We start from the raw sequence: 13,647 nt of genomic DNA, 5'->3' as shown, positions 1-13,647 counted from the left end.
CCCCGAGAGAGGCGCTCAGGGGGTGGCGGACCCCTCAGGAAACAGGAGCCACGTGACGGCCCTCGGTCAGTTCCCAGTTCCACAGAGCGGGGAGGCCAGAGGCTGTGCACAGAGGGACAGGCGGGAGCCCTACCGCAGAAGCCGGGCTTCCTCCAGCGCACGTGGATGCGTCGCGCCGCACGATCCTGGGCGTAGCTGGCCAAGGTGGGGCACGCGGCCTCCAGCCGCTCCTCCCGCCCACTGCCCGCTGGGGCCCCAGCACGGTAGGCAAAGAGGAAGGCCTCGTGGTACTCAGCAGGGGGCACCTGCCGAACTGGGACAGCCCCTCAGCCAACCAGCCTTCTCCAGTACTCATCAGCGCCTCCCTCCTCTTGCTTCCAAAACGTCCTGGTTTATAACCAAACAGGTGAACACTGCAAGGAACCTTAGAGATAATATATAGGAGCCTCCCAGAGGGGGCGCCCTGACCGACGGCCCAAAGCAATTTGGTGCCTGGACCAGGTGCCCCGTTTGGCAGCTCCCCAGCACTCCCCCTTCCCACCGCTCCAGTGCCTGATGCCACCTCCACCCCCACCCGTACCTGGACATGGCATTCCCTGCATGGACCGTCCAGCAACTGATGGCACACATCCTGGGCTGCAGCCTCGTAGCGCAGTGGTTAAGAATCCGCTTGCCAATGCAGGGGACACGGGTTCGAGTCCTGATCCGGGAAGATCCCACATGCTGCGGAGCAACTAAGCCCGTGCGCCACAACTACTGAGCCTGCACTCTAGGGCCCGTGCGCCACAACTACTGAGCCTGCACTCTAGGGCCCGCGAGCCACAACTACTGAGCCCGTGTGCCACAACTACTGAAGCCCGCGTGCCTAGAGCCCGTGCTCTGCAACAAGAGAAGCTGCCTTAATGAGAGGCCTGCGCACTGCAACGAAAAGTAGCCCCCGCTCGCTGCAACTAAAAACAAGAAAGCCCACGTGCAGCAACGAAGACCCAACGGAGCCAAAAATAAATAAATAATTAAAAAATAAAAGCATTCTAACTGCCTGTCAGGGGAGCAGGTGACGGCCGGGGCTGTGCCTTTCCCGCAGGCTGGGGTCTGTGGACCCACCGGGGAGTTTGTGGCCGGAGCAGCTGTGGCAGGGCTGGGAGTGGCCGTCCCGCCCGCTGTGTCCCCAAGGCCAGGCTCAGCACTCCTCCAGGCCCCACAGAAGCGTTAGCTGAGCCTGCCCTCGGCTGGCACAGCCATGTGGCAAAGCAGTGGCCCTCAAGGCTGGCTTCGGCAAGGGCTGTGGTGGGTAGAAAGAGAGAATGGGCAGAGCCAGACAGTCAGCCTGGACCGGACTTCCCTCCCCAGGCAGACTGCCACCTCCAGGCAACCCTGGATCTGGGCTAATCTCAGGCGCTTACCCAGGGTGCAGTGGGTGCTCCCCACCTCCCCCCCCCCCCGCCCCCAGCCTGGGCAGCAAGCCCTCACCGTCAGGTTCCGTGCAGCAGGCCTGGTTTCCGGGGCCCTGGGTCCACCAGGTAGGGGGAGGGGAGATGTTAGTGTTCAGCCCCATCCCTGGGAATGGCCTGGGACATTCAGTCTGGTCACCTACTCTCTGAGAGGCTTTATCGTGTAATTTTCCCTTCTTGGTCTCCATTTCCAAAGCGAGAATGATCTCAGGAAGGCGGACTGAAGGCGGGGCACGGGGAGCAGGCATCATGACTCTCCCTGCGCTGCCCACGGAAGTGCCCACTCATCCCCCACCCCCACCCTCCACCCCTCTGGAGCCCACCCACGACCTGCTTCCCACATGCCCGCTTCTCCAGGTCACCGCTCAGTCCTCCCCTACTCTAAGGATGTCACCCCACGGCTCTCTCCTGCTCGGCAGGTAGCCCAGCCTCCACGTCACTCACTTGTAGATGGGGCAGAGCCCCACACGGCCACTCCAGGTCAAGTCCAGCCGCCAGCCCCGGCGCTGGTAATGATGGAGGCTGGTGCAGGGCACCAGGTCCTCCTGACGGGGGGTTACTTCCTCCTCCACCAGGATGGTCTCTGTCCACTCACACCACCGCCTGCCCATAGATGGGGAGCGACAGCTGCGGCCACTGTCCGCATCTGTCCGGGAGGCCCTATCCTGTGACCCCACTCCCCGTGGAGAGTTAGTTAGCTGAGGGGGAGGCTACGTTATGCAGGCTGAGAGAAGGGGGTGCGGGAAGGAGTCTGGCTGCCCCAGAGGGGCCTGGGCCTGCGGCAGGAGGAGAAGGACCTTAGTCCGAGGAGCCCCAGGGTGGGCTGCTTACCCGTTAGCCAGTGCCCATGCCGTCCCACAGAGGAGGGCAGGGAGCAGCATGGCGACCCCCAGGTCACCTTTGGGGGCTGTGAGGCTTTGGGGAGCCAATGCTGTGGCAGGTGAGCAGAGGCTGGGGCTGGCCTCCCCAGCCCCACACTGCTGCTACTGCAGCCTGGGGTCAGTGTGTCCAAGGCGGCCTGAGACAGCGAGCGTGAGGCCCGTGGCACTGGGGAGGTGCTATCTCAGCCCCATGCCCAGCTGCCCAGAACCAGATCGGACCTGCCTGCACATGGCGCAATCCCCCCAGAGGCCAGCTGAGGCCAGCTCTCCCTGGAAACAATGCCCTTCCCTGTGCGAGTGAGTGAGTGAGTATGTGTGTGTGTGTGATGGGGGGTCCGTGTGTCCTTGATAGTATACTATCAAGCCCTACCACCAATTAACGTGGACAGGGGCAAGCCACACTCTCTTTCTGGGACTCAATTTCCTTACCAGTAAAAACCTCAGGGGCCTCCCAGGGAATCACAGGTGGGACAGGGGCTCCATGCATACTTTGAAATTGTGTGTGTGCATGTTTTTCTGATGACAGTTCCATAACTTTTATTAGATTCTCAAGGGGGGCCGTGACCCCACAATAGTGTTAACAGTCACAGGGCCACGGCCTTCCAGCCCTCAAATCCTGAGTGTACGATCCTCTCCCCTGTCCCTTTCCTGCTTCTCCTGCCAAGCACTCCAGAAACGAGGGTCAGTGAGCAGAAGGAATGGGGTTTCCAGGGCGACTGGACTGTTTGCGGACAGGGGGGTGGCATGTGTCCTTCCCTCTGTGCGGTCTGACTTCTTACTGAGGGTGATCATTTGTGGCTGGCGGTGTCCATCTGCTCTCCTAGGGTCCCTGGGATCCAGAACCAGGAAGCCCAGATAGGGGAAGGAGAGCCAGCCTCAGGGAGGAGTGCCTGGGCTAGAAAGTGTGGGGGCAGGGGGCAGAGGGGCCTGCAGCCAGCTCCCCCAGCCCTTGGGGCAGGGCAACCGGATGGGATAATCTGAGCAGACCATCCGGTTGGAAGAGGGTTGGGCAGCAGCTCGCTCCCCAGGGGAATCCTGGTTACATCCTGGTTACCGGTTACCGGCTGCGAGGACACCCAGGCTGGAATGTGGCCTGAGCCTCAGATCCTGTAACCCTCCAACCCCTAATCCTGACGTGTCTCCAGGCATCCCACACAGTCACCCCACCTGTGGTGGGCAGGGTTGGGGGAGGCTGCCGGGAACCAGAGCCCTGCCAGGCATTCTTCCAGGCCGACCCTTGGTCCTGGGCCAGGAGAAGGCGCAGTGAATCCCTCAGGGAGCTCTCGGAGGGGGTCCTCGGAAAGGTCCAGGGTCAGGCCGTGGACACCCAGCTGTTCCCAGCCTCTCATACATGCACACCTGGACACTCTCCCTCTGGCACCTAACACATACTCGCACTGCAGGTCTTACAAGGACAGACCGAGGTGCCTGTGCCCCATCCTGGCACACAGTGATGTGTTCTGCTCCCAGAGCCGTCCTGCAGCCTGATGACCAGGCCAGACACTGAGCGGCTGAAGCAGCCCATACAGAAGGTAGAAGAGCCCTCCACAGCTGATTCCGAGGCACCCTGTGCTCTTCCAGGCATCACCTGTTCTTGTCCCCCTCATCCTAAGCATCAACAAATGCTGATGTGCCCCTGCTGCATGCTGTGCTTCTCTGTGCCCTGGTGTACCCTCCAGGTGATGGGGTGTGGAAGCCAGGGGAGGCTGCTCTTCACACCGAGTCATCCCCACCCCTCCCGGAAAAGCCACACGTGGATTGGGGAGAAATACAAGTCACATCCTTCCCTCTAAAGAGGCCAGGAGGGAGGAAGCTAGAACCCAGAGGAGATTGGATAAAGAGATTAGAGAGGGAGGCCTGGAATAACCAGCCCACATTTTAGATGGAGGAGGACGGGATGCGGGGAGCTTTCAGGGGTTGAGGTGCCCAAGTGGCAAAGCTGAAGAGAAACGTCACAACCAGGGGCAGGGATGTCTGAGGGCTGAGGGCACCCCTCCACACCCGACTGGCAGAGGTTTCCAGCCGGGTGGGAGGATCCGCTCCCCACCACGCCCAGGGGACTCTGCCCTCTCTTCAGCAGCGGCTCCCCTGGATGCCGCCCCGGGGAGTCTTCACCCCATCCAACTCCGGCCTCACCCCCGACGCCTCCTCGCCAGCCCTGCCTTTTCCCAGGTGACCTGGTTCAAAGCCCCAATCCCAATTTCTACTTCGAAGGTCACGTTCTTAGCAGGCACTGGGGCCCAGCCTGGTCTCCTTTGGGCTCTCCTCACCGCCCCCAAGGGACCCGGCTCCCGCGGTGGGTCTAAGATCGGTGGGGGGCGGGGGGGGTACGGGTCTGGGTGGATCCGAGTGGGATCAGGGTGGAGAGCGGGGGCAGGGCCGCAGGTTCCCAGACCGACCCCACCGACCGACAGTCGGGGACTCGATCCCGCCGCGGGAGCGCGACGCAGACACATTCCGCCGGACACTTGCGATTCAAAGACAGCAGCGCAGACACTAGCTCCCTTCCCCTTAACAGGCCCCCTCCTCTTCCCCCCAACTCCACACCGCCCCCCGACGCCCCGCGCTCCACCTTTCCCCTGGCTCCTCCCTCCGCGCCTGCCGGCACCCTCCCTCGCAGCTCGAGTGCCCTTCCTCCTTGCCTCCTCTCCCTCCTCCACCCCTTCCCCCCGCACTCCTCTCCCCCCACCCCTTCCCCTCCCCCGTCCTTAGCTCCCACTTTCCATCACCTACTGCGGGCCGTCGTTCCTCCAGACCCTCACCTGCCCGCCTAACCCGCTGGGCACCCTCTCCACTCCTGGGCACCCTGTCCCCGACCTCCCCCACTGGCTGCCCCGCTGCCCCCTCCTGCCTCCTCGCTCCCCTCCCCCTCCCGGGCGCCGCTTCCCCGCTCCCGCTCCCTCCGCGTCTTTTCCTCTCCCCTCCCCGCGAAGTTTCGGGGCTGTCAGTCTGTCAGTCTCCGGGCAGTCCGCACCCGGACTGCAGGCGGCGGGCGCCATCGCGAGCCGAGCCCGCGGGGGCAGGAGGCCGGGGCGCCGGGGTCCGGGCGGCAGCGGGGAGACCGTGGAGGCGCCCAGGGCGGGCGCTCCGCCGCTTCCCCGCCACACCCGCACTCGCAGCCACCGCCCGTGCGGCGCAGGTGACAGCCCCGGGGGTGCGGGCGCCCGGAGCGCAGCAGGGGTGGGGTGGGGCTGGAGGGGAGCGAGGGCAGAGGAGCGGCGAGGGCCGGAGAAGGGAGGGGTGGGACCGGGGAGGAGGGCCGGCTCGGGGGTCAGGGCTTTGAGGAGAGCGGAGAGGCGGCATCCGGAGGGATGGGCGGGGGCTGGGGAGAGGGGTCCGGGTGGGAGTCAGGTGGGAAAGGGTGGGAGGCCCCCGAGGGCAGGGGGTGGGGCGTCTCCGGAGAGGGGGCAGGGAGTGTGGGAGGGGGCCGAGGGGCACGGGCGGGAGTCGAGGCGCGGGGATCGGGCGTTCGGGAGGGGCGCGAGAAGGGCGCTGACAGGTGAGCCCGGGAGCCGGGAGGGCGTCGGGACGTGTAGTGAGCTCCAGGCGGAGGGGCTCCGGGGGACAGATGGAGGCGGGGAAGGGGGTGGGAGGGGTCTGGGCGACAGGAAACCTTGGGAGGGGTGAGAAGTCAGTGGGGAGCAGAAATGGGGAACGGAGCCCCGGAGAGGGAGGGGAGGGACGCGCAGGTGGGTTGGGAGGCAGGGGCGGGGAGGGGCAGGGCCGGCGGGGCAGTCGGAGGGAGCGCTGAGCCTCAGACCCGAGGCTTGCTGGGGGCCGGGCGACTAGGCGGGAGCTCGGGGGGGCGGACTGGAAGGGGGAGGGGAAGAGCAGTTCTGGGGAGTGGGGACCAGGAAGGAAGGGAAGCGAGAGCCCGCTGGGGAGGCAGAGGGGGAAGGGAGACGGGGCCTCGGAGGGGAAGGAGAGCTGCAGGAGGGAAGGATGGAGGGAGGGAGAGGGTGGTGTGGGGAGAGGAGGAGGAGGGCTGGGGAGCGGGGGGGCGGGGAAGGGAACTGAGGTGAAGAGAGGAAAGGAAACCAGAGTGGGGGAGGAGAGGGAGAGGGGAGGGGAGAGCCGGGAGGAGGAGGGCGGTGTTGGGGAGGAAGGAAAAGAGGAGGGGAAAAGGAAGGGAGAGGGTTTGCGGCCGGGGAGGGGGAAGGAGCCGGGGGAGAACCGGGAGGGGAGGGAAAGGCGGCCCTGAGCCTGGGGAGGGGGAGGGGAGCTCTGCCGCGGAGGCTGCCCCAGCTGAGGGTCAGGGGGGCGGTGGCTACGGAGGGCAGACCCGAGGGGGCCGAGAGGGGTTGGCAGGCAGGCTGTGGGCAGGGGGAGGAGCCGGAGGGGCGGGGCAGGGGGCGGGGCTGGAGAGCCAGCCAGCTTCCGTGGGGAGAGAGGGCGGAAGGCGGAGGGAGCGGGAGAGGGGAGGGTGGAGGGAAGGCTGCCAGAGACTGGGGGGGAGGGGAGTCTGCTGGGGGAGGGGCAGGGGATCCGCTGGAGGAGGAGCCGCGAAGGCGGCTCGAGGGCCGGGTGTCCAAGCCTGGGAAAGCCCCGCGGGGGAGGGGCGATGGTTTGGGGGAGGTGAAGCCAGAGTTATTCCTGCCTCCGGTGAGGACCCTCCTCTGAGAGCCTCCCCACCAGTTGCCCAGTAGTGATACTCACCTCCGCCCCTAGGCCGGCTACTATTTCACCGGCTCCTGCAATGACAGCTGGAGGGCCTAGGAGACGAAGTTCCCCTCTCTCCCCTCCGGTCTCCCACCCTCCACCCTCTCCCCAGAGAATCGATTGACTCCTGACACCCCCAGGCAAGGGCCCTGGGGGGTGGGGAGCGCTGAAGGGCCGGTGCTGGCTCTGAGAGACCTGCAGGTGAGGGTGGCAGGCTGATTTCCAGAGCTGACCTGAGCTTAGCTTGCAGAAACGGCTTCAAGGCCTTCGCCTTGGTCCACCTTCAAAGGTCTCTGCTTTCTGAAATCCACGTTCCCTCATTTCCCTCACCTGTACCTGAGGACATCACCTTTGGAGCTCCTGGAGATAGCTGACGGGGAGAGGTTGGGCAGAGCCAGGACCCAGGTGGAAGCTGAGAAGAATCTGAACAAGGTTGTATTTCTCCTTAGGGTCTGTGGCCGGATCCCCAGGAGGAGTTATCCTGGGTTGCCATGAGAGAGACCTTCGAGGCCCTCAGGTCCCTGGGTGAGCCAGCAGAACTGAAGGAACTTGGATGGGGGGCAGGGGAATAGGAGGATTCAAGAGCATACTACGCCTGCTGCTTCCCTAATTCAGACAGCAGAGCATCCTCAGGAGGTTGCCACCCTGATACCCCGGAGACCCGAGGAGCCTTTCTTTAGGGCAGCATCCTTTTCGGTTTCATCAGGAAGAATGCCTGGTCCATGTTGGAGGTTGTGCTAGTACTCACAGAACAGCAGGATATTTAAATCTATTCTCTCTTCCTTCTGTCGCCTGTCCTTGACGCAGTGCAAGGGGGCTGAGGTCGATACCTGGCCAAGCCACTGCAGGGCCTGGCTGTCCCTTGTCCTAGTTAGAGACCCTTCCTTCCTGAGCACATGGGGAAAACCCATTGGGTGGGCTGGGAAGGGGAAGACCCCCCCCATCTTTGATCACCTCTTCTGTACTTTGTGCTTTACTTGGACCCATCCTTTTGCCTGTAACAGGACTCTCTGTGGGACAGCCGGAGATGGCCCCCCAAAGTGAGCCTGGGGAAGAGTCCCAGAATGCCCAGGAACAGATGTCCCCTCCCCGGGAAGAGAGAGCGCTGGGCAAATGCTCAGGTAAGTAAGTGGGGACCAGGGAAGGTGGCTCAGGGCAGAGTCTTCCTTCCTTTGTTATCAGGTGTTTATTGAGCACCTACTACGTGCTCCATGCTATTCTAGATATTCAGGATACCTCAGTGACCAAGGAGACAAAGATCCCTACCTTCCAGGAGCTTAATCCTAGTGAGGGCAGAGGGTCAACAGACAACAAATGTAGAAATAAGTGTACTTATAACCCGTGTTAGAAGAGGCTATGTGCTTTGGGGGCGTAAAGCAGGGTGAGGGAGCCTGAGACCACTGCAGGTAGGGACGGGGCAGGCTGGAGGATTAAATAGTGGGGTGAAAGTAGGCCTCATTGGGAAAGTAAGATTGGAAAGAGGTGAGGGAGGCAGCTAAGCAGATGCGGGGAGAAGATGCCTAAGGCAGGCGTGGACCTGGCTTTCTGACACCCCGATCTCCTCTAATGATTTGCTTTGGAACTGGAGTCCATCTGGTGGCTGGGAGGTCCCCCATCTCCCCTCCTAGGAGCCTCATGTAAGCCTCAGGGCAGGGACCCTTCCTTGCTTCCACTATCTTACACACACATATTCCAGAAACTCCTCACAGCTGTGGCTCTTGCAACCTGCACGGCCTTAGCAGCTGCCCTGCTTGAAGGAGCCTGAGGCTGCCCTGGGGCAGCTGGGAATTCAGCCCCTGCAGGTATGATGTGGGATGCAATCCTGCCGGTGGGGCTGGGACCGGGGTGTCAAAAGCCCCTGCTTCCTAGAGCCAGTGGGGAGCTCTGTCCATCTCTGATGTCTGCGGCATCCTTGAGGTAGCCTGTTCTCTGCCAGGGCGCGAGGCCCCCAGACCAGAGGAAGGTGCCCCCACTGAACAAGCTGAAGCTCCCTGCAGAGGAGGCCGGGCATGTGCACCACGGAAGGCTGAGCCCATGGGCTCCTGCCCAGGTGAGTCTCCCCAGCGCTCCATCCCACCAGGGGGCCAGGCGGAGGGAGCCCCCCCAGGCCCTACCACCCCAAAATGAATCAGGCCCTGGCACCTTTCTGCTGTAGAGCTTCAGCACGCAGAGGGAATTCTACATCCACAGACAACAGGAGTCAGAGAGGCTGGCCACCAAAGAGAAACACACTCTCACCTCAACATCCTCCAGGAGCCTTAACTTCCCAGCCTGTCTCCCCCAAAGTTCATTCCTATTGACAGCTTGAAATACGATTCCCAGGAAGACACATGGCGTTGATCAACCTTTTCATTGTCTCTCCCCAGACACGCTCCTTCCCCCAAATCTCCACTGATCTAGGTGCCTCGCAGATGCTCCGAATCTGTTGTATTTGACGCATCTCCCCCATACGCAAGGCGATCAGACAGTTCGTTCTCTCTCCACAGTCCTACCCGTCACTTCCTTCCACTACCACCAGCTTTATCACCTGCTGCCTGAGTGATGTCACTTATTCCACAGGGGCTTATCTCGTGCCCACTAGGTCCAGGCTGTGTTAGGTAGAGCGGGAAGAGGGGGCTCTAAAGTGACACGGTCCTGGTTTGAATCCTTGCTCCACAGTTTTTGCCTGAGTGACCTTGGATCGGCTAGAGGAGCCTCAGCTTGTCCACGAGAAATAAGACTCACTTGTGCACAGGGGTTTTTGTGCAGGTTTGTGAGAGAGCGTATGCAGTGCTTCATCTGCAGTTGGCACTCAGTACATGGTGGCAATCCTCGTTTTCATTAGGCACGTAAAGAAACAGAACACAAGATGTCTGCCCTCCAGAAACAAATCTGATACCAATGTGAGCCAGGATAAAGAATGAAAGGAACAAATAACAATAAAGGCACGTCACAAGGAAGTGTGAAAGTGTCAGCACTTAAGTGTTTATATGAGATCCTCGTGCGTTGGATCTGTCAAAGGTTTTGTTGACTTGTGCTGCATATTGAGAGAGGTGTAGACTCCAGCTTGGATGAGGGTGAGGGGAGAGGATGGGAAAACATTCTAGGCTAAGAGACTTCGAACTAGGGAAGTTGACATGTGACTGGGGTTACAGAAGACCAGCTTGCCTGAAGTGAGGGGTTTATGCCTGGGAGTATTAAGAGAGTTGGACTAGGTTGGCGTGAGCCTCAGATGCAGCTAGAACTTACTTTATCCTCTAAATAATAGGGAGCTATGGGTGGTTCTTCAGTAGAAGAGTGGCACAGTGAAAATGAAAGCGACATCACAGTACGATAAATAGCTGTTTGGAACTGATGGATGGATAAAGGAAACTAGGAGTAAATCTAATTGTGATCGTGCACGTGGAATGTAACCAAGGCTCAGGCTATTACAGACGTTTAGAGCCAGACAGGACCTCCGATCAGCCGGTACAAAGGTTCTCAAACAAGAATCACTTTGGGAGCTTGAAAGAAAGAGAACAGATTCACGGGCCCGGCTCCCATAGATGCATTTGGTGAAAGTTGCCCAGGAGATTATGACGTGGCACCAGATTTAGGAACCGTGAACTGGTCCAACCTTTACGCCTAAGCGAGCTAACACACTTAGTTCAAAGAGATTGAGTGACTCAACCACGGTCACACTGCTGCTGAGTGGCAGAGGAGAACCCAAGGGGACACTCCCGGTCTGGGTCCTGAGCTCCTTCCTCTTGGCCGGGCCATTGCAGTGCCCAAGAGTGGGCAAAGCTCCAGGGGAACCCATCTCCAACCTGCTCCCTCAGAGGGCCCTCCCTGCTTCTCCAGCGGTGGTACCATCTATTGGTCCTCCACGTCCTGTAAACTCAATCCTCTTCTTAAACTGGGATTTCCCACCTGGCCCTAGAAGCAGCAGCGAAGGGCGTATGAGCAGGGGGAGACTTTGAGAAACCACAGGAAGGAACGCAGAGGTACTCAGTGTCCACTGGGGAGGAGTTAGAGAGCAAGGGGGGCGTCAAAGGTGAAGGTCAAGGTTCCAAGTCCAGCCTGCTGGGAGAAGGAGGCTGTAGACCTCCTGTTGACATCAGCGGGGTAGATCTGGGAAGGTGGGGTGTTTGGCGGTAAGCCTGCTGAGCTGTAACCAGTTCGCAGGACACGCAGGGGAATTGCTCAACTGGGGATGAGAGGTTGAGGTTCCAGAACAGAAAGATCTGGGGGGCCACGTGGACATATGAGCCAGGACAGGAACCTGAGGACTGAACCTTGAGGGGGAGTAAGGGGAGGCTAGTCCAGAGGCAGGGAGGCCGGCAAACCGGGGCGAAAGCGTCCCCGCAGCAGAGCCCGCGAGGAAGACTTTCAGTGATCTTTGGGTTTGGTCATTCCCAGGAATTTCCAGTGGAAAGAGCAGAAGCTAGACTTCAGGGCTCCAGGAAGTGGTGGTAGTATTGGCAGATAAACGGCGCATGAATAAATGTGGGGCTTAACAGACTCGCCTTGTTTTGATCTTTCAGGGGAGGAGTGGATGATTCGGCAGGTGAAGGTGGAGGCGGAAGATCACGAGGCAGGAGAGGAGGTGGAATGGCCCCAGCATCTGTCATTACTCCCCAGCCCCCTTCCCGCACCTGACCTGGGGCCTCTGGCCGCCGCCTATAAGCTGGAGCCGGGGGCCCCAGGGGCACTGGGCGGGCTCGCGCTGGCGGGGTGGGTTCCGACCTCGGAGAAGCCCTATGGCTGCGGGGAGTGTGAGCGCCGCTTCCGCGACCAGCTGACCCTGCGGCTGCACCAGAGGCTGCACCGCGGCGAGGGCCCTTGCGCCTGCCCGGACTGCGGCCGCAGCTTCACGCAGCGCGCGCACATGCTGCTGCACCAGCGCAGCCACCGCGGCGAGCGGCCCTTCCCGTGCTCCGAGTGCGGCAAGCGCTTCAGCAAGAAGGCCCACCTGACTCGCCACCTGCGCACGCACACGGGCGAGCGGCCCTTCCCGTGCGCAGAGTGCGGCAAGCGCTTCAGCCAGAAGATACACCTGGGCTCGCACCAGAAGACGCACACGGGCGAGCGGCCCTTCCCCTGCCCCGAGTGCGAGAAGCGCTTTCGCAAGAAGACGCACCTGATCCGCCACCAGCGCATCCACACGGGCGAGAGGCCCTACCAGTGCGCGCAGTGCGCGCGCAGCTTCACGCACAAGCAACACCTGGTGCGGCACCAGAGGGTCCACGAGGCGGCCGGCCGCGCCCCATCCTACCCCGACGCGTCCGCCTCGCCCACGTCCCCTGTCCCGTCCCCCACTCCGTCCCCTCCCGGGACCAAGCCTTTCTCCTGCTCCGACTGCGGCCTGAGCTTCGGCTGGAAGAAGAACCTCGCCATGCACCAGCGTCTGCACCGTGACGAGGGCCGCCCTTTCGGGTGCGACGAGTGCACACTGGGCGCCACCGTGGACCCCGCCGCTGCCACCGAGCCCTCGGCCTGCGCGTCCCGAAGCACACCGGCGCCCCCGGGCGCTCCCGCGAGCCAGCGGTCCTTCCTCTGCCCGGACTGCGGGCGCGGCTTCGCCCACGGGCAGCACCTGGCGCGGCACCGGCGGGTGCACACGGGCGAACGGCCCTTCGCCTGCGCGCAGTGCGGCCGCCGCTTCGGCTCGCGGCCCAACCTGGTGGCCCACTCCAGGGCCCACAGCGGCGCCAGGCCCTTCGCCTGCGCGCAGTGCGGCCGCCGCTTCAGCCGCAAGTCGCACCTGGGCCGCCACCAGGCGGTGCACACAGGCAGTCGGCCCCACTCCTGTGCCGTGTGCGCCCGCAGCTTCAGCTCCAAAACCAACCTGGTCCGCCACCAGGCCGTCCACACGGGTTCCCGCCCCTTCTCCTGCCCTCAGTGCGCCAAGAGCTTCAGCCGCAAGACCCACCTGGCGCGACACCAGCGCATCCACGGCGGCGCCGCCCACCCGACCTCCGAATCTGACCTCTTGGCTCCCGTCTGGCCCACTCCCACCGAGGTGGTGGCATCCCCGCTCTTTTTCTGAGCCTTGTTCTAGGCCGGACCCTGCCTTTGCCTTCTTTTGTTCCCTGGTTCCAGAGACCCATGCCCGACGACATCTCCTGGGCGGAGGAGCACGACGGCCTGGACAGCCTCTGGCCATTTTCCTTCCCTCTCTGTCTTGCTGGGGAGAAGTCTGGAAAAGATAACCGGCTTTGACATTCTGGGACAAAAACAGTGCTGAGAGTGAATCCTTGCTAGGAACAGTTCAGGCCTGAGTTCCTGGAAATCTCCCACCCAGAGACCCCATCGGAAAGCAGACATTTCCCGGACCACTCCTGACCAAAGACTGAGTCAGGAACCTCTAGGAGGGAGGGAAAGAATGGTGATCTGTGTGCTGAAAGTTTCATTAAAATTACAATCTGAAGGTTCTGGGGCTGTGAAATGAGTTGGGGGGATGGAACCCCAGACTTTTCTCATCCACTCACCCACCGTAATCCACAAACAGACACCCCTTCCCTTCCTATCCTGTGTGAGTTAAATTTAGCCAACTGCCGGTAATGGCCTTTATCAAATCAAAATGTGATCCAGCTAATTGCTAAATCACCATCTTGCTCCCTGCCTTTAGCTCAAATTGACAAGGAAGAAACATCAATATACATTTCTCATGCCAGGTGTCAAAGGCTAGAACTGTA

At 61.5% G+C, this 13,647-nt stretch overlaps 2 protein-coding genes across 13 annotated transcripts in view; one reads left to right on the top strand and one right to left on the bottom strand.

Annotated features, from left to right (window-relative positions):
- Positions 1-4,863, bottom strand: part of LOC137228753 (SCO-spondin-like) — a 30,529-nt gene extending 25,666 nt beyond the window's left edge. The window contains 7 exon segments of the mRNA XM_067745618.1: positions 134-305; positions 581-636; positions 1,060-1,196; positions 1,198-1,282; positions 1,404-1,507; positions 1,896-2,054; positions 2,283-4,863. Coding sequence (XP_067601719.1) covers positions 134-305; positions 581-636; positions 1,060-1,196; positions 1,198-1,282; positions 1,404-1,507; positions 1,896-2,054; positions 2,283-2,332 — 763 coding nt within the window. The 5' untranslated portion in view covers positions 2,333-4,863.
- A 157-nt stretch (positions 4,864-5,020) lies between these two features.
- Positions 5,021-13,379, top strand: ZNF467 (zinc finger protein 467). 12 transcript variants are annotated; one of them, XM_067747332.1, is made up of 6 exons: positions 5,021-5,471; positions 7,001-7,192; positions 7,441-7,516; positions 7,996-8,112; positions 8,928-9,041; positions 11,494-13,379. In XM_067747332.1, exons 3-6 carry the CDS (start codon positions 7,483-7,485, stop codon positions 12,996-12,998), a joined length of 1,770 nt encoding a protein of 589 aa, XP_067603433.1. In that variant the 5' UTR covers positions 5,021-5,471; positions 7,001-7,192; positions 7,441-7,482; the 3' UTR covers positions 12,999-13,379. The 12 variants fall into 12 exon arrangements, with proteins under 12 accessions (XP_067603433.1, XP_067603434.1, XP_067603437.1 ...); XM_067747333.1 differs by lacking the exon at positions 7,001-7,192; XM_067747330.1 differs by lacking the exon at positions 5,021-5,471 and having other exon boundaries at positions 6,784-7,131.
- Positions 13,380-13,647: the final 268 nt, after the last annotated feature.

The sequence above is a fragment of the Pseudorca crassidens genome, chromosome 8 (genome assembly GCF_039906515.1).
Source record: "Pseudorca crassidens isolate mPseCra1 chromosome 8, mPseCra1.hap1, whole genome shotgun sequence".
Taxonomy (NCBI): domain Eukaryota; kingdom Metazoa; phylum Chordata; class Mammalia; order Artiodactyla; family Delphinidae; genus Pseudorca; species Pseudorca crassidens.
This window is presented reverse-complemented; position numbering and strand designations above follow the sequence as displayed.

What these genes read in the sequence shown, in the direction of transcription:
- ZNF467 (XM_067747333.1), top strand. Translation starts at nt 7,483, where the DNA reads ATGAGAGAGACCTTCGAGGCCCTCAGGTCCCTGG. An exon ending in CGAGGCCCTCAGGTCCCTGG is followed by an intron (nt 7,517 to 7,995) that starts GTGAGCCAGCAG and finishes TGCCTGTAACAG; the next exon opens with GACTCTCTGTGGGACAGCCG. An exon ending in GCCCATGGGCTCCTGCCCAG is followed by an intron (nt 9,042 to 11,493) that starts GTGAGTCTCCCC and finishes TTGATCTTTCAG; the next exon opens with GGGAGGAGTGGATGATTCGG.